Raw genomic sequence first — 18426 nt, forward strand, 5'->3', positions numbered from 1 at the left:
GGGCAGCCTTGTGACTTGCCATGTTTCTCTAATGGGCTTATCATTAGGAGGAACCACACATTTTGGATGCAGCCCAGAAGGAAGAAAAGTCAGGCCAAGAGATCCAGCCAAGCTGAGCCAGACACACAGTACTCTCTTTGACACTACTAAGCTTCATGTAAACCCGAAAGTCTCGATTTAAATCAAAGCGTTAAGAAGATAGTCTTTGTCGTGTCCACAGCACATTAAGCAGGGCACAGAAGTGAGAGAATTACTCAGATACAGCACCAGATCTCCTCCAATTGCTGCTGGTAAAAATGTGGGGATTGGTTTTTTTTGGTGGGGGGGAGATTTATTTATTTTATGTGCATTTTTTTCCTGCATGTATACCTCTGTGAGGATGCCAGATCCCCTGGAACTGGAGTTACAGACAGCTGTGAGCCACCATGTGGGTGCTGTGAATTGACTGAATCTGGATACTCAGGAATAGCAGCTCTTAACCACTGAGCCATCTCTCCAGTCCCAAAAATATGTTTTATTGGGGCTGGAGAGGTAGCTTGGTAGTTAAGAGCACTGGCTGCTCTTCCAGGGGACCCGGGTTCAATTCCCAGCAACCACATAGTGGCTCACAACTGTCTGTAATTCAGTTCCAAGGGATTTGATGCCCTCTTCTGGCCTCTCTGAATAGACATACATGCCAGAAAAACATCCATAAACATAAAATAAATTAGAAAAAAAGGGTATTTTATTTCCATCTCAAATTTTTGTTCAGTGGTTTTTGTTTCTTCCCCACCCTTATGCAGCTGTTCCCTTCCTCCCTCCCTTCCTTCCTCTTCTTTTTTGTTTTTCCCTTTTTCTGAGACAGTGTTTCTCTGTATAACAGCCCTGGCTGTCCTGGAACTCACTCTGTAGACCAAGCTGGCCTCAAACTTAGCGATCTGTCTGCCTCTGCCTCCCTAGTGTTAGGATTAAAAGGGTGTGTAGCAAAAATAATAAAAACCCAGAAATAGACATTGGGGTTCAACCTGAAAACCAGAAAAACAAAGCAGCCAAGCTACTAGAGAAGTCTGCCCTCTACCAAGGCTGGGCGACCACAAAGCAGCCAAGTTACTAGAGAAGTCTCACCTCTACTAAGGCTGGGTGGCCACAGAGGAAGTAGACTAAGCCTCTCTCTTCCATTTTATATTCCCTCTAGTGCTAGGAGGAAAGGCATGTGACTCCCTAGTATTGGGATTCAAAGTGTGAGCCACCACTACCTGCAGGTGTTTCTGCGGTGGTCTTGTGTAAGCCCAGTGTGGCCTTGAACTCACAAAGATCCTTCTGCCCAGGTTTTCCAAATCCTGACATTAAAGTGTGTGCTACCACTGCCCGCCCTTTAGTGGCTTAGCTCTGCTTCTGATCTTTAGGAAAGCTTTACTGATTAAAACATAAGTAAAATAACACTAAAGGTGTGTGCTAGTACGGCCTGGCAAAACAGCTATTTTCTTAATGTTTAATAGAAAACTTGGGTTTACATCTTGGCATTTTGTATCTTGCTTTGAAATGTAACATCCTATCAAAACTAGAAGCTCTGCTGCCGGCTTACTCTTCTCTCTCATCAGTGCCGTGTCCTTCTGAAGACCCACACTGGGCTGTGGCTGGACTTTGCCAAGTGCCTCCCTTTCTGTTACCTCTATGCTTAAAATCTATGTTTCAAAGCGCTCTTAATAAACCCTAAGTGTGCTTCACAATAATAACAGAAAAAGTAGTGAAGAGGGAGATCCTCAGAGACTATGTGAGCATTTTCGAGTTACCTTGTCAGCAGGAGTCAGTTTGGTCCACGGCTTATCTGCTCGCCGGTCATAATCCTGAGCATCTGTAACCTCCACATACTCATTAAACCGCAGGATCTTTCTGGCAAGTAGTTCAGCCACAGTCGGCCTTTGACTGAGCTGAAACACACAGAGCCAAGCATGCATTAAATTGCCTTTACCATTCACTGAACAATGGAGTTACATGGGAAGCTTTCTTTTGTTACTTATTATTTATTTTGAAGATTTATTTATTTATTATGTATACCATATTCTGCCTGCATGCCAGAAGAGGGCACCAAATCTCATTCTCATGGTGGTTGGGAGCTACCATGTAGTTGCTGGAAATTGAACTCAGGACCTTTGGAAGAGCAGCTAGTGCCCTTAATCTCTAAGTCATCTCTCCAGCCCTCACTTTGTCTGTCTGTCTGTCTGTCTATCTATCTATCTAGATATTCATTTATTTATTTATTTGATTTTTTTGAGTCAGGGTTTCTCTGTGTAGCTCTGGCCATCCTGGAACTTACTCTGTAGGCCAGGCTGGCCTTGAACTCAGAGATCCACTTGCCTCCCCTGGGCATGCGCCACCACCACTACCACTAGGCCGACACTTTTTCTTTTGAGATAGGGCCTTCCACTGTAGCTCAGGCTAGCCTGAAACTTGCAGTTAATCCTCCTGCTGATCAGCCGCCTGCATGCCAGAATTACAGGCATGAACTGCCACCTCCAGAGAACCTGAGAAGCTTTAACTATACCATCTGGGTCCCATCCTCCCCAAAGCTCTCCAAGGACTTGGGGTATCGGGAATTTCCTTTTGGGCTGGCAAGGTGGCTTAGAGGGGAAAGCACTTGTCAGCAAGTCTAACAAACTGCGATTAATCCCACAAGTTGTCCTCTGACGTCACCATGCAACACTCCATTCACACAAAATAAATAAAAATGTATGAAAATCTGTGAGAGTTTGGTTTTCTGTACAGAATCATAGCCATGCCCTATGGTCTTCAAACTTTAATATGTACCCTTAGCGCCTGAAGATCTGGTTACAATGTAGATGCCGCCTGATGACAGAACTCATCAAGGTTAGCATCTGTGACACCCTTGGTCCACCCGTAGCACTGGCCCCCTCCCACCGCCCTGTCCCAAGAAGAAACAGATTCTGATTATAAATGGATCCAGAATAGAACCTGAGGTTACATAGCTCTGAGATGTCCTAGGAAATACGTGGTCAATGTTATCAAATTAGCAGATTCTGTGAAGAAGTATGATTTTTTTCCCCTAAAGACTTATTTATTATATATTCAGTGTTCTATCTGCATGTATGCCTGCACACCAGAAGAGGACATCATCAGATCCCATTATAGATGGTTGTGAACCATCATGTGGTTGCTGGGTTTGAACTCAGGACCTCTGGGGGAGCAGCCAGTACCTATGAGCCATCTCTCCAGCTCTGAGAAATTAGATTTAAGGATATACAATTAGGTAACCTTAAATGTTAAAAGGCAATAGAACCACTAATCACTCTCAAATAAGCAAGGATAACTCCTCCATTCCTGGAGAAGAATAGAATAATTCCAGAAAGAATATCCACACCTGCACTGGGAAGTTTTTGGTCTTGTTTTGTTTGTCAAGACAGGATTTGTCTGTGTAGCTCTGGCTGTCCTGGAACTCCCTGTGTAAATCAGGTTGGTCTGGAACTGAAAGATCCACCTGCCTCTGCCTCTGCCTCTGCCTCCTGAGTGCTGGGAGTAAAGGTGCTGCGGCATTATGCCTGGCAATTCTTATGATTTTTTTTTTCTAAGACAGGGTTTCTCTGTGTAGCTTTTGAGCCTGTCCTGGAACTCGTTCTGTAGAACATGCTGGCCTCGAACTCACAGAGATCCGCCTGCCTCTCAGAAATCCCTCTCGAGTGCTGGGATCAAAGATGTGCGCCACTACTGCCCAGCAATTCTTATGATCTTTAAGAAGTATCTAAGAGCACATCTGAATCTGCAGGAAGCAATCACAGAAGTTGTGGACAATGGAAGAGAGAAGAGACGACTCCAGCGCCAACATGGACCCTATTGAAAAGGCCCTATCCCGACTGATCGAGAAAATTATGTCTCTTCTTATTTTTTTAGGATTCAGGATTATTTCAATTGTTTTCTTGATTAGAAAACAACCAGTTTGCGTTGCAAAATGGAATGCTACAAATTCTATTATTGTATATATATATATATTTAAACTTACATATAAATAAAAATTTTAGTCTAAGAGGGCTCACTAGTAGAACACTTGTTTAGAATGCACAAGGACCTTTTCTTTTTGCTCTCTAGTCTCACAAAACAACCAAGCAAACAATACCCCCCAGACAAATAAAAAAAGCTCTCACCACGTTCAGAGCTTTTGGGTTAAATGTGACAACCTCTCAAATATTAAAAATAAGCCAGCAGATGCCACTCCTGCCAATCCTTCACTCCAATCACAGGCCGTCCAGACACAAGGACACCGTACCTTTCTAGTGAGCCGACGTTTAATCTCCCGCTTCTCTGCTTGCCGGTCAGCTTCATTTTTAGCTTCAGTTGACAGAAACAGAGGATGTTACTTCAAATGAAATTCGCACAGCAGACATTCAAGTACTTACAATACATATACTTCTTAGCGTCAAAGCTGGAATGAAATACTCCACTTGTGAATGGCTAATCAAGAAACTTCCTAGCAGGACAGTCTTTTTCTGTCCACTGTACAGTCAATACTTAAGAGCAAGACAGGGCATTGCATCAGGCTTGAGCTAAGGATGTTTTTCACTTTGTTTGGGACAGGCTTTTTTTGTGTAACAGTCCTAGAACTAGCTAGCTCTTGTAGACCAGGCTGGCCTCAAACTCACAGAGATCCGCCTGCCTCTGCCTCCCGAGTGCTGGGATTAAAGGCGTGCACCACCCAGCAGTTTTTCACATTTTTAAAACACTTTAGAGGTACTTAAAGGTTTCCATGTGGGGCTGGTGAGATGGCTCAGTGGCTAAGAGCACTGACTGCTCTTCCGGAGGACCTGGGTTCAATTCCCAGCAACCACATGGCAGCTCGCAGCTGTCTGTAACCCCTGTCCAGAGAATCTGACATCGTTATATCAATGTGCATGAAATAAGGTTAAATAAAGTTTAAAAAAAAAAAGGTTTCCATGTGTTTAAAGATCTAGAGAGCTGAACATATTGCTAATATTGACTACAGTGCTCTTGAAGAGAACGTTTGCAGGAGATAGTTCTTGCTGCACTAGAGGACCCGAGTCCAATTCCCAGAAACCACAGTGGAGGCTCACGACTGCCTGTAACTCCAGCTGGGTGTGGGAATTCCACTCCCTCTTCTGGCCTACCATCACCCCACCTCAAATATGGCACACACTCACAACACATACATATACACATGAGTAATAAGAATAAATAAAAACTTTTCTTGGGGGAAAATAGTTTCTAGGGGCTGAAGAGTAACTCTAGTTCCAGAGGACCTGATGCCCCCTCTTCATGTGCTGCACAGACACACGTGCAAGCAAAACACATACAAATAAAATAATAAATTACACATAAAAAAGAATGCATACTGCTCGTGCAGAGGACCCTAGTTTAGCTCCCAGCACCAGTACTGGGTGGCGCACAACTGCCTGTGACTCTGGCTCCAGGAGTTCTGAAGCCTCTGGTCACAGTAGCCCCTGGACGCATACGCATGTTCACACATATATGCAAATGAAATACATGAATCTTTCTTAACAAACAGAAGAAAAGGTTTCCAGAGTAATCCCTAAAAATAGGCGACTGACACCGCGTCCTGTCGAGAGCAGCACCTATAAAGTTCTCAATTATAAATTCACTGAGTACCTAGGCTGTGAATGTAGATCCAGAAAGCACAGAGAAAACAGGCGATGGAACAGTCAGACGGCATGCTTAGAAGCAGCTCTAGGAGTCTCCCATTTCTCTGCTACTAACACTTTCATTCATCCTACAGTCTCTGAAGAGAACCTCTATCATAGGCCGGGCGATGGTGGCGCACGCCTTTAATCCCAGCACTCGGGAGGCAGAGGCAGGCGGATCTCTGTGAGTTCGAGACCAGCCTGGTCTACAAGAGCTAGTTCCAGGACAGGCTCCAAAGCCACAGAGAAACCCTGTCTCGAAAAAACCAAAAAAAAAAAAAAAAAAAAAAAAGAGAACCTCTATCATCACTGAACCCCTTTTCCTTTTGCTTCCTTTCCTCCTCACTCCTGTATGCCTCTGCATCCATATCCACAGGGATGAAATAAGTAAGAGCTGTCTAGAAGAGATCACTCTCTGAGGGGGCAAACAGGACTGCAGGCACAGTCAGAGAGGTGGGACTTGAGACACAAGGACACAAGGTATCCCAGGATGTGACTGGTCCTTGTCCTATGGGCTCAGCTCAGATTCCTCACTGAGGTGGGTACTTCCAAGGCACACGGACAGAGAGGCCTTAAGGGAAGAGCATAATCTCCAGAGTTCAGGGTGTGCTGAGAGCAAAGGGTGAGAATCCCTGCTCTGAGAAGGAACTAATATGGCTTGGGGTGGGAAGACCAAAGGGAGCAGCAATGGAAAGACCTGGCTGGGACTATTTCTGGTGATTTTAACTGGGATGGAGACAAGCAGTGATGAGATGGGAGTGGGAGGCAGGACTGCCACCTGTCCTCAGGAGCTACAGATCCCCAGAGAGGAAGGGGAGGAGCAACAGAGCACAGGTTCTAAGTCAAAGCGCTGGTAAAACAAAGTCAGTGTTAGGTCAGAATATTGTTCTGGGGAGTTAACTATGCACATGGGCAGGAAGTTAGATACGCATTCCTCTTTGGTGGCTACAGAAATACAAGTCAAGCAATAAAAGCAGAAGGAATATTCTGGGCCTTATCCTTAGAATCCACCAGGAAGAGGAATGTCCTGTCCATCAGCTCAGCCACGACCTTAGCTCCCTGAACAAAGGCATAGGCCAAGCCTGCGCACACTATCACAAATGCCATCACAGACCCAGGAGCCATGTAAACATATCATAGTACACTAAACTGGGCTTCCTGAGCAGGAACTAACTCTCCTTGGCCCTTTTAGCAAATACTTCTGTCCTAGTGCACATTACACTCATGGTGCACAAAGGCTGGACTTACGCTGTAGTATGTTCCGTTGCTCCAGCTCCTCTGCAGTCGGTCTTTGACTCAGTCGCCTACAAGAGAGAGACACAGGTACTTAACTGTCCACAGCAAACCTCCAACCACCATTTCTAAGGATTTGGGGGTTGTTTGTTTGCTTTTTTGTTTGTTTTGGCCAAGATTTATATTGATCTATAAAAAAAATCAGTAAAATTTCTAACATATACTTCAGTAGCTGATTTGTTTATCATGAAACCAATTTGATACTGAAAGTGCTAACACACACACACACACACAATATTATGCTGAATGTGGTGGCTTTATACTGTGAGGCCAGCACTTGAGGAGAGATGTAAAAAATCCTGCCTCAGAATGGAAAGGTAGGTAAGTGTGGAGGTAGCTTGGCAGTTAAGAGCACTGGTTGTTCTACCAGAGAACCTGGGTTTGGTTCCAAGCATCCATGTAGCAGCTCAAAACCAACTAGAACTCTAGTTCCAGGGGGGCTGAGTTTCTAGGGCACTGTACACACATGGTTAAATACAGTCAAAACACTCATACACGTTTAAAAAAAATTAACAAAAAGAATCCTTGCAGAATGTGATGGTGGTGCACACCTTTAACCCTAGCCTGGTCTTCAGAGTGAGTTTTCAGGACAGCCAGGGCAACACAGAGAAACTCTGTCTCAAAAAAAAAAAGGTGTTCATCATCTCATAAATCTTGTGTGAACAGATGTCTCTGGTTTAGTGATGCTGAACATATTTTTGTTTTGAGACATGGTCTCACTGTGTAGCCCTGACTGTCCTAGAACTTACTGTGTAGACCAGGCTAGTATCAAACTTAAAGATTCACCTGCCTCTGCCTTCCAAGTAATAAGATTAAAGGTGCACACACCTGGCCAAATGCTGAGTGTTTTAAAATATACCTGATGGCCATATAAAGACAGAAGAGTTTACACTATAATCCCCAGAACTTTTTTTAAAAAATATTTATTTATTTGTTATGTATACAATATTCTGTCTGTGTGTATGCCTCCTGGCCAGAAGAGGGCACCAGACCTCATTACAGGTGGTTGCGAGCCACCATGTGGTTGCCGGGAATTGAACTCAGGACCTTTGGAAGAGCAGGCAATGCTCTTAACCACTGAGCCATCTCTCTCCAGGCCCCCAGAACTTTTTTTAAAAAAATATTTATTTATTATTACACAGTGTTCAGTCTGCATGCCAGAAGAGGGAGCCGGATCAAATTATAGATGGTTGTGAGCCTCCATATGGTTGCTGCGAATTGAACTCAGGACCTCTGGAAGATCAGCCAGCGCTCTTAACCTCTGAGCCATCTCTCCAGCCCTCACCAGAACTTTTGCAGTGAGCACACTGGTGGGAACTCATAGAATCCTGACTTTCAAAGTGGCCCTAGGATCAGTCATATGAACAAACAAGAAATACAACCCAGGCACCGCCCTGAAGCAAAAACTCTGGGTGGAACTCAACAATTTGCTTTTAAACAAGCCTGCCAGGTAAGTTAGCCTGCCAAATGAATGTTTAAGTGTGAGAACCACTGACTAGAATTAATTAGAGGAACAAAACACCAGAGGTAAACACTAACAGGGCTCTGACTCAATTAATTGTATCAGTTACACAGTGAACATTAGAAGTAAGGACAAAGACTATATATTTGGTCGCTGGTGGTGGTCTGAGTCTTTCATCCTAGCACTCGGAAGGCAGAGGCAAGTGGACTCCTGAAAGTTCGAGGTCAGCCTGTCTACACAGCAAGTTCCAGGAGAGCCAGGGCTACATAGTAAGACTCTACTTCAAAACAGAGGCAGAGGCAGGCAGATCTCTGAGTTCAAGGCCAGCCTGGTCTACAGAGGAGTTCCATAACAGCCAGGGCTACACAAGTAACCAAAGGGGGGAAAAAAAGATTTTATTATTTTTAATTGTATGTTCCGGGGACCAGAGGTGTCAAATCCCTTGGAGTGGGAGTTACAGGCAGCTGTAAACTGCCTGATGTAGATGCTGAGGACCAAATTCAAGTCTTCTGAAAGAGCACATCTGAGGTCTAAAAATATTGTTTAATACACACACACACACACACACACACACACACACACAAAAATACAGAGCTGGGTGGTGGTGGCGCACGCCTTTAATCCCAGCACTCGGGAGGCAGAGGCAGGCGGAGCTGTGTGAGTTCGAGACCAGCCTGGTCTACAAGAGCTAGTTCCAGGACAGGCTCCAAAACCACAGAGAAACCCTGTCTCGAAAAACCAAAAAAAAAAAAAAAAATACAGTTCAGTGATGGGGCGTTCGCCTAGCTTGCATGAGGACCTGGCTCTATCCCTGGCACCACAGGAAGCAAAGAGCCTGTAGCCAGGCATGGTGGCACATACCTGTAACCTCATCCCAAGTGCTATGAAACCCGATCTCAAAAAGTCAACAAACTATAAATTCAGAAAAGAGAATGTATGTGGCTTGAAATCATAAATGTTTTCTCTCATTTTTTTGAGGAGGGGCCTCAGGTAGTCCTAGATTATCCTCAAACTCATTATGTACCTGCAGGTGGTCTTGAACGCTAGCTCACTGTTTCTGGGATGACAGGTGCTACCATACCCAACTGAAATACTTATTTTCAGTCCTTTAGAGAAGTTGGTCAACCCTATTTTATAAGGCATAGGATTATGAGCAATTAACATTTTCTTCTTTTTTCTTTTTCTCTTCTTTCGTTCTTTTGAGATGGGGTTTCTCTGTGTAGTCCTGGCTGGGACTGCAGAGATCTACCTGCCTCTGCCTTCTGAGTGGGGGTTAAAGGTGTGTACCAGGCTTTTTCTTTTAAAATGTTCATCACATTTACTTTTGTGTGTGTTTGTGCATCTGGACGTGTGCTAGGAGGAAGGAGGCACACCCGTGACCAGAACACATAGGTGGGGGTCACTGAAAACTCACGGGAGTGGATTCTCTCCTTCTCTTACATGGGTGCCAGGAATTAATTCAAGTTGCAGAGCTTGGTGGCAAGCACCTTTACACACTAAACCATCTTGTTAGCCCTTAGGTTTTCTTTTTCCTGTAATTTTCTAACTATTACTTCTTCATAGAAGATTGTGCTGAAGTACTTTGGAGTAGAGTCCCTGAGCCAGGCATGGTGGCGCACGTCTTTAATTCCAGTACTCAGCATGGTGCAGTAGAATTGTCTGTGTTCTGTCAATCATGTTTTAAATAAACGCTGATTAGCCAGGCAGAAAATATAGGCAGGAAAATCAGACAGGAAGTAGAAATGATGGAATGAGAACAGGAGAATTTTGGGAAGGAGGAAGTTGATTCCTCCCACTCCTGCCCAGATCACCTAAGCAGCAGGATGTGATCTGCCCCACTGAAAAAAGGTACTGAGCCACATGGCTAACATAGATCAGAAAAATGAGTTAATCAAGATGTGAGAGTTAGCCAGTGAGAGGCTAGAGCTAATGGGCCAATCAGCTTTATAACTTATAGAGACCTATGTGTGATTTTCTTTGGGGGCTAAACAGTTGTGGGGTACCGAGCGGCACAAAAACCCCAACAAACAAACAGGACCCCCCCAATGTTACACAGCAGAGGCAGGTGGATCTCTGTGAGTTCAAGACTAGTCAGAACTATGAGATCAGCTGTATGTGTTAGTGTGCATATACCTGTAATCCTAGCACTTGACAGACTAAGACAGGAAGATTCTGAAGTTCAAGGCCAGGCTGGGTTACGTAGAGAATTTGAGGTCAGCCTGAACTACAATGAGAACCAGTCTAAACAATACAAAACAAAGATCATGAATGTTTGAGAATCTCATTATATGGCCCAGATTAACTTGGAACCAGCAATATTCTAGCAATATTCAGTCTCCAAAGTGCTGAAGTTACAAGTGGGAGACATCCTACCCAGCTTACACTATGTTCTGAAAGGGTCCAGAAAAAAAAATAAAGTATGGAGCAGGGTATGGTGATGCACACCTTTAAAACCAGGACTCAGGAAGCAGAGGCAGGTGGATCTCTGTGAGCTCAAGGCCAGCCTAGTCTACAGAGTGAGTTCCAGGACAGCCAAAGCTACACAGAGAAACCCTGTCTTGGGGAAAAAGAAAGAAACAAACAAACAAAAAAACCCCAACACCCAAAGTACGTGCATATTGGCACTGTACACAATAATCAGTAAGGCAAACAGTACACACTCACACATCTAGGTAAATGGTGTATTTTCTCACAACTTTTCTTGTTTGAAATGGGTCTATCTATCCCCCTCTAAAGTAAGTGATACATAGTATGAGATAATGACTTCAGCACCCCAAATGCCAGAGTATACAAAGGGCCTGCCTTGTTTCTAGATGCAGAATGAATACACAGTCTGTGTACAAGAAAAGTGGAGCTGGAGAGATGGCTGCTCTTCCAGAGGACTTGGGTTCCATTCCCAGCACCCTCATGGCAGCTCACAACTGTAACCCCAGTTCCAGGGGATCTGACACCTTTACACCAACACACAGCAAATAAATTTAAATTAAAAAAACAAAGAAAGAAAAGCTAGACGTCTATAGTGGGAAAGAAGGCTGGACCTTAAGTGATGGACGCCTCAGTTAACTTTTCTTGTAGGGAGAAGAGTTTTTTCTTCCTTTTATCCCTTTTAGACGGGAGAAGTGTCTATGCCATGTAAACATCTGTCCATACACAAATATGCTCATTGCATAAACAAGAGGTTGGCCTGCATTCCACTTCCCTCCTTTTTGACTCCAGCTGACTTGAAAAATATACTAACTTTTTGAAAAGAAGCAGCTACATGGTACTTATTTTTTTTAAAAAAAAAAAACAGGTATGATGAGTTAGGTTGGCATTTCATGGTTCAGCAATCGGATAAGTCACACAGGAATCTGCATGTCCTGGAAACCAGCCTGACTCCTTTAGCAACCTGTCTGAGCCTCCTGTGTTATGTGATGACTGAAAGCTCCCAATGCGATCTCTGATGTTCCCCATCTCCTAAAGCTTAGAGAACTCCACCTGTCGAACACACACTGTTAAAAATTATTCTTTTAGTGGGGAGGGGGAGTGGAGTGGGAGGAAGGGGAGGGAAATGGGAGGATGGGAGGAGGCGGAAATTTTTTTTCCCCAAGAAAAAATAAATTAAAAAAATTATTCTTTTAAAAAACAGATGAATGCTTCATTTCCAAGAGTCTGACACACACAAACTCAAATGCAAAGGCGTACCGGATCAGCGTGTTCCCAATCTGGTGCCGTATTTCATTCCACTCCTCCTTGCTTTTACGAGGCCAGGAATTCAGGTTCAACTCTGGTTCACTGGGTCTGCTGCTCAGCTTCATTGCCAGCGTGTCTTTCCTCTTCACTCTGTTGGCCAGAGCACCTTTACACAAGGAAAAAAAAATGCTAAGGCACAAAGGCTCATGTGAACCAGGCAAGAGCGTGAGAATACAACTCCCAGCAGCCCATCTGGCTTTGAATGATCTAGTCAAACTCAGAGGAAGGAACAACATAAGACATTAAGGCATTTAAAGATAATTTTCAGCAAAATAGAATGAGTCAGATAAAGGATACATATCACTCTACACTTTCCTCATTTAGTGAGAATTAATTTTTTATTTTATTTATTTATTTATCTATTTTTTTGTTTCTCGAGACAGGGTTTCTCTGAAGCTTTGGAGCCTGTCCTGGAACTAGCTATTGTAGACCAGGCTGGACTTGAACTCACAGAGATCCACCTGCCTCTGCCTTCTGAGTGCTGGTATTAAAAGTGTGCACCACCACTGCCCAAGTTTTATTTTTTTATTTTATGTGCATATTTGTCAGGGTATCAGATTCCCTGGAACGAGAGTTACAGACAGTTGTGAGCTGCCAGGTAGGTTCTGGGAAATGAACCCGGGTCCTCTGTAAGAGCCGCCATTACTCTTAACCACTGAGCCATTTTTCTAGTTCCCTTATTATTTTATTTTATTTTGTTTGTTTTTCAAGACAGGGTTTCTCTGTGTAACAGTCCTGACCTGGAACTTGCATTCTAGACCAGGCTGGTCTCGAACTTACAGAGATCTTCCTGTCTCTGCCTCCTAAATGCTGGAAATAAAGGTGTGTGTACCACCGCCCTGACAGTGAGAGTTTCTACAGATGGAATCTAGCCTGCTCTGGGACAGTCCTCTGACTTAAAACATGAAAGATTTTATATTAGTAGATCTTGTCATCTCTTCATCACTGTTTTGAGAGTGAGTCTTGCTATGTTGCCAGGCTGTGCTCAAACTCCAGAAGTCACAATCTCTTACCTCTGTCCCTTAGAAAGTGGACTAGAGTCATCATTCTTTTCCTACCCTTGCTTTCTTTGCTGTTTGGAGACCGGTTTCATGTAGCTGACACTCCCACACTCCCCTTCCCTGCCCCCATCTCTCCAGAACCCTCTTTTGGTTTTTGAGCTAATTTAGCAGTTTAGACTATTTTCTAACTAATGTAATCCTTTTGCTTTAGACTCTCAGATGCTATGGTTATAGGTATGAGCTACCACATCCAGAAAAACACACTTTTTAGTTTAGGTTATCAAGAAGTTCATTATATTAAGAAAAATTATCATTTATCTCTTTTATTTAAGTCTTTCCTTTAAGCTTTTTTTAATGACGTGTGTGTGTTTATATCTGTGTGGAGGTATGGGCACACTGAGTGTAGGTTCCCTCAGAGACCAGAGGTATTGGATCCCCTGGAGTTGGGAGTCACAGGTGGTTGTGAGCTACCCAACATGGGTGCTGGGAAGCAAAGCCAGGTCCAATGCAAGAGTAGTATCCATTCTTAACTGCTGAGCCAGCTCCTTCTCCAGCATCTTACCTCACTCTTCAGTGTAATCTCTGTTCCAGTTTTTCTCTATAATTCTTAGCCTCTATCTTCAAGGTGAATGGTTTTGGTTTTCATTTTTTTTATTTTTGTACTGAGCACTGAATCCAGGCTTTGTGCTTAGCACAAGCTTCACAACTGAACTATACCACTGGTCTCTGGGGAAGCAGATCTAAAATATAAACCAAGAATATGAATGACGATGGCACACACCTTTAGTCCTAGCACTAAGGAGGCAGAGGCAGACAGACGTCTGTGAGTTCAAGGCCACCCTGGTCTACACAGTGAATTCCAGGCTAATGAAGGCTACACAGTTTATCTCAAAATTAAATAAAATAAATTCAAATGATTCTGTCAATGTGGCTCCCTCTCATGGCTTCCTTCAACTGAGGCACGCTAAAAGGGAGGCAGAGTCCTTCACACCGGCCTCCATGGAACAGGATACCTGTTTCCGCACTTGCTGGGGATCTAGCTCATGGACAGAGAGTTTGCCTGGCATGTGTGGTGCCCAGCCCTCAGCACGACAAACAAACGAACTTTCACACTTTCCCTCCGTTTCTTACTCTGATGGCTTTCATCTTCATCATCTTCATCTTCTTCATCTCGATACTGAATGGGGCCCTCTGAATCGGAGTCACTCTCCTTCCCTTCCTCTTGCAGACACGGTGGTAGTTTAGGAGTGCCAGAGGTAGGTGTCATATCTTCAGCAAATGCCAATGGGCAGGTCTGCTCTTCTTCATCATCATCTGGACTAACAAATGAACATAACATGGTTTTGCCTTTCAGAAACAATGAGGCTTTTCAAAAGGACAGAAACACACGAAAAGACCATTAGTAGAAGACACATGAATCCCTGACTTAACATTAACATTCTTCAGGGCTAGAGGAATGACTCAGAGGTTAAGATCACTGGTTCTCTTCCAGAGATCCTGAGTTCAATTCTCAGCAACCACATGGTTGCTCACAGCCATCTAGAACGGGTAATGGATACCCTCAGACAAAATACCCATACACATAAAGTATATAAACAAACAAACAAACAAACCATTAACATTCTTCCCAAGAAGCTTTTTAGAATTCATGAATCTAAAAAGCACTGGGCTCAAATCCTTCGCTGTTTCTTAGTAGATACTGACACATTTCAGAATTTGCCTAATTTCATTCACAGAAGTCTTTAGAGTAGACACTCCCCTTATTTAGGTTAGAGATACTAAGCAAGAGAGGCTGAGTGACAAGCCAGGACTTGGAGAGATATAACCCAGGGCTTCTTCATTATCAGCAAAAGTTCTGAAGCACCATGTAATACATGTGTATCATGTAAAACTTATAGAGTTAATATTCACATCTACAAACAGGTACTTTTGGTGTCGACACAGAAATCATCATAAAAATCCATTTACAAAAACACAAGTTGAGAGAAGTCAGCAGGGTAAAAAAAGCCGTTTCTAGAACTGACACTCCTGACAGGGCACTTTTTGAACTTGAATTTGCCCACATTTTCTGAGGCTGCTTCCCATGTGGGACTATGTACACTAAGAATAGGAACAGGAGGCAGGCAATGAATACTCACACTTTAAGCATCTCAATCGTGATGGGAAGTGACCTGGTCCGCCCCAGGGTACCACTGTCCTCAGAGAAGCTGTCACTGCTCTCAAACAGCAGGGAATGAGCTCTGTGAGCGCCTTCCAAGGGAGGAGTCACGGGAAGGGGGCTAGTAAGAGCCTGCTGAATTCGGATATGCAATGGGAGTGGGGGCAGCCTGGAGGGTATATGGGGTTCTCCAAAACTCTGGTCCTGTATCTTCTTGGGGACTTCCTTTTTCTGATCTTCCTGCTGGGAAAGGTCCTGGGATAGATCTAAAGGAGGGGAAAACTCAACTTCTGACACAATTTGAAAAGTCTTAGCAGGGAACGATGGGGACCGTGGTGGCTCTGGAGGTATGTGGGTAGGCAGTGGGGGCGATGGGGAGGACGGCGGGATCATCAGCGGTGGTTCCCACACAGAGACAGTTTTTTCTCTTTGATCACTTGCTGTTTTTGTTGTGGGTGAAGCAGCAGGCTCTGAGGTGGGTCCCAAGGCTGACGGAATGCCTCTCTTGGGTGGTAAGGGTGGGGACGGTTTCGGCAACAGTGTACCGCTGTTCATTGCTTGGGACAGTTCAGCTGGGAAGAAGAGAGCAACACATTGTTAACACAGTCTTACAATGCACGGAAGACCTAGGCCAGAGTTGAGGTCAGAACTAAGCTTTCAGGCAAATTATATAATTTCATGGCTTTGAAATTCATAATTTCTTTTTTAAATAAATATTTATTTATTACGTATACAACATTCTGTCTGTATGTATGTCTGCAGGCCAGAAGAGGGTACCAGACCTCATTACAGATGGTTGTGAGCCACCATGTGGTTGCTGGGAATTGAACTCAGGACCTTTGGAAGAGCAGGTAATGCTCTTAATCACTGAGGCATCTCTCCAGCCCCGAATTTATAATTTCTTAAATACCTGAAAGAAACTTGGTATTTATCCAGGTAGAAGATCTAATGAGTAGTAGAGCTGTAAGAATGTTAATCTGATGATTAACATTTAATTACTATGATCATACATATGACAACTCTCTGAGCTGATGGAATAAACAGAATAGATCCAGAAAAAAAAAAACTTATTAAAAACTTGTTTATAACTGGGCAGTAGTAGTAAATGCCTTTTATCCCAGTGCCTGGGAGGCAGAAGCAATTGGATCTCTGTGAGTTCAAGGCTAGCCTGGTCTACAGAGTTATTTCCAGGAAATTGTCTTTTTTTATTTTTTATTTTATGTATATGAGTGTTGTGCCTACATGTATGTCTGTGCATCTTATAATGTACCTGGACTAGTGCCTCCAGAGGCCAGAAAGAAGGCAGTGGATCCCCTGAAACTAGAGTTATAGGCAGTTGTGTGCTGCCACGTGGGTGCCGGGAAACGAATCTAGGTCCTCTGGAAGAGCAGTCAGTGCTCTTAACTGCTGTGTCATCTCTCCAGCGCCATGATCCCAGCACTCAGGAAGAGCAGCACAAGTTCATGACCGGACTTCTCTGCATACCTAGCTCCAGGTAAATCAGGGCTAAATAGCAAGACTGTCTTCTCTGTGTAGCTGAGGATGGGGAGGAGAGAACAACACTTTACAAAATTTGGTCTTAAAACTCCAACCTGGGTGGACAGGATGGCTCAGTAGGTAAGGGCACATACCTCCAAGCCTGATGACCTGAGTTTGATCCTTAACTCACAGTGGAAGGTGAGCAGCAATTCCTGAAAGCTGTCTTTCGACCTCCACAGTGCATTGTGATGTGTGTGTATTGGCACTCACACATAGCATGTACACACACACACTAATAATAAATTAATTAAAACCAAAAGCACCCCAATTTCTTGAGCATTCTTTCATTACCCTGTTAAATGATGACACCTTAATATCTTAGCTTTGTATTATATATTGTTTAATAAAATTCAATAAAGTTATTTAATAAGTCTTGACTTATATGGCAAATACACAGCCCTTCAAAGAAACTAAACTTTTTTTTTTTATGTTTTTTTAAAAAGCTTTTAAATTGCTGGGCAGTGGTAACGCACACCTTAATCCCAGCACTCAGGAGGCAGAGGTAGGCAGATCATTGTGAGTTTGAGATCAGCCTGGTCTACAGAGCTTGTTCTAGGACAGCCAAGGCTACCAAAGAAACCCTATCTCAAAAAAACAAGCAACTTGGGGGTAACTGGTTCTTTTTTTCCACCAAGTAAGTCATGAGGATCAAACTGAGTTGTCAAGCTTGATGACAAGTACCTTTAACACTGGGCCACCTCAGCAGACCTATCTCCATGCCTTCCTCACCAGCACCACCTGAGGTGACAAGGGAAAACAAGGTCTCATCTTATTTTTTCTTCTTCCATAAAGAAAACTAGAAGTTAGACATTAGGTAGCTTGCCCAAAATCACACTACAAACAAGCATGGCCTTTATTTTTTTTTCTTTTTTCTGTTTTTTTTTTATTTTTATTTTATTTTTATTTATTTATTTATTTTGGTTTTTCGAGACAGGTTTTCTCTGTGGTTTTGGAGCCTGTCCTGGAACTAGCTCTTGTAGACCAGGCTGGTCTCGAACTCACAGAGATCCGCCTGCCTCTGCCTCCCAAGTGCTGGGATTAAAGGCGTGTGCCACCACCGCCCGGCAAGCATGGCCTTTAGCTGGTACCCAGGGTACCCATGTTGTTAGAATTAGTGAGCACACCTCTTAATGGAGAGGTACCTTTAGCTGGTACCCAGGGTACCCATGTTGTTAGAATTAGTGAGCACACCTCTTAATGGAGAGGTATCTTTAGCTGGTACCCAGGGTACCCATGTTGTTAGAATTAGTGAGCACACCTCTTAATGGAGAGGTACCTTTAGCTGGTACCCAGGGTACCCATGTTGTTAGAATTAGTGAGCACACCTCTTAATGCTTTGTGCACCATGGTCACTTTGCGTTGCACTCTGGGTCTGATGGCAGAACAACTCTTGCCTCCATCTGTAACATGTTCCCAGGGATACACGTAGTGTGTCCTCAATACATGTTTATGAGACGCTCTTACTCTATAGCATGACAGCACATCCCTACTGATCTTCCCAGAGCCCACATGACTCAGGCATTGATCTATGTAAGAAGTGGGCCATCACATCATATGGAAGCTAACCTGTGAACCAATTAAAGAGGCGTTCTTTTG

At 43.7% G+C, this 18426-nt stretch overlaps 1 protein-coding gene across 7 annotated transcripts in view; it reads right to left on the minus strand.

The window, feature by feature from the left end:
- The window catches only part of Phactr4 (phosphatase and actin regulator 4), a 75057-nt gene that overhangs the window by 4926 nt on the left and 51705 nt on the right, over positions 1-18426 (minus strand). For all 7 annotated transcript variants that reach the window (XM_075946510.1, XM_075946512.1, XM_075946511.1 and 4 more), the window contains 6 exons: positions 15272-15863; positions 14265-14452; positions 12085-12238; positions 6894-6949; positions 4259-4320; positions 1773-1910 (listed from right to left, as the gene is read on the minus strand). In XM_075946510.1, coding sequence (XP_075802625.1) covers positions 1773-1910; positions 4259-4320; positions 6894-6949; positions 12085-12238; positions 14265-14452; positions 15272-15863 — 1190 coding nt within the window. The remainder of the gene's footprint in view (positions 1-1772; positions 1911-4258; positions 4321-6893; positions 6950-12084; positions 12239-14264; positions 14453-15271; positions 15864-18426) is intronic.

The sequence above is a fragment of the Microtus pennsylvanicus genome, chromosome 13 (genome assembly GCF_037038515.1).
Source record: "Microtus pennsylvanicus isolate mMicPen1 chromosome 13, mMicPen1.hap1, whole genome shotgun sequence".
NCBI classification, from domain to species: domain Eukaryota; kingdom Metazoa; phylum Chordata; class Mammalia; order Rodentia; family Cricetidae; genus Microtus; species Microtus pennsylvanicus.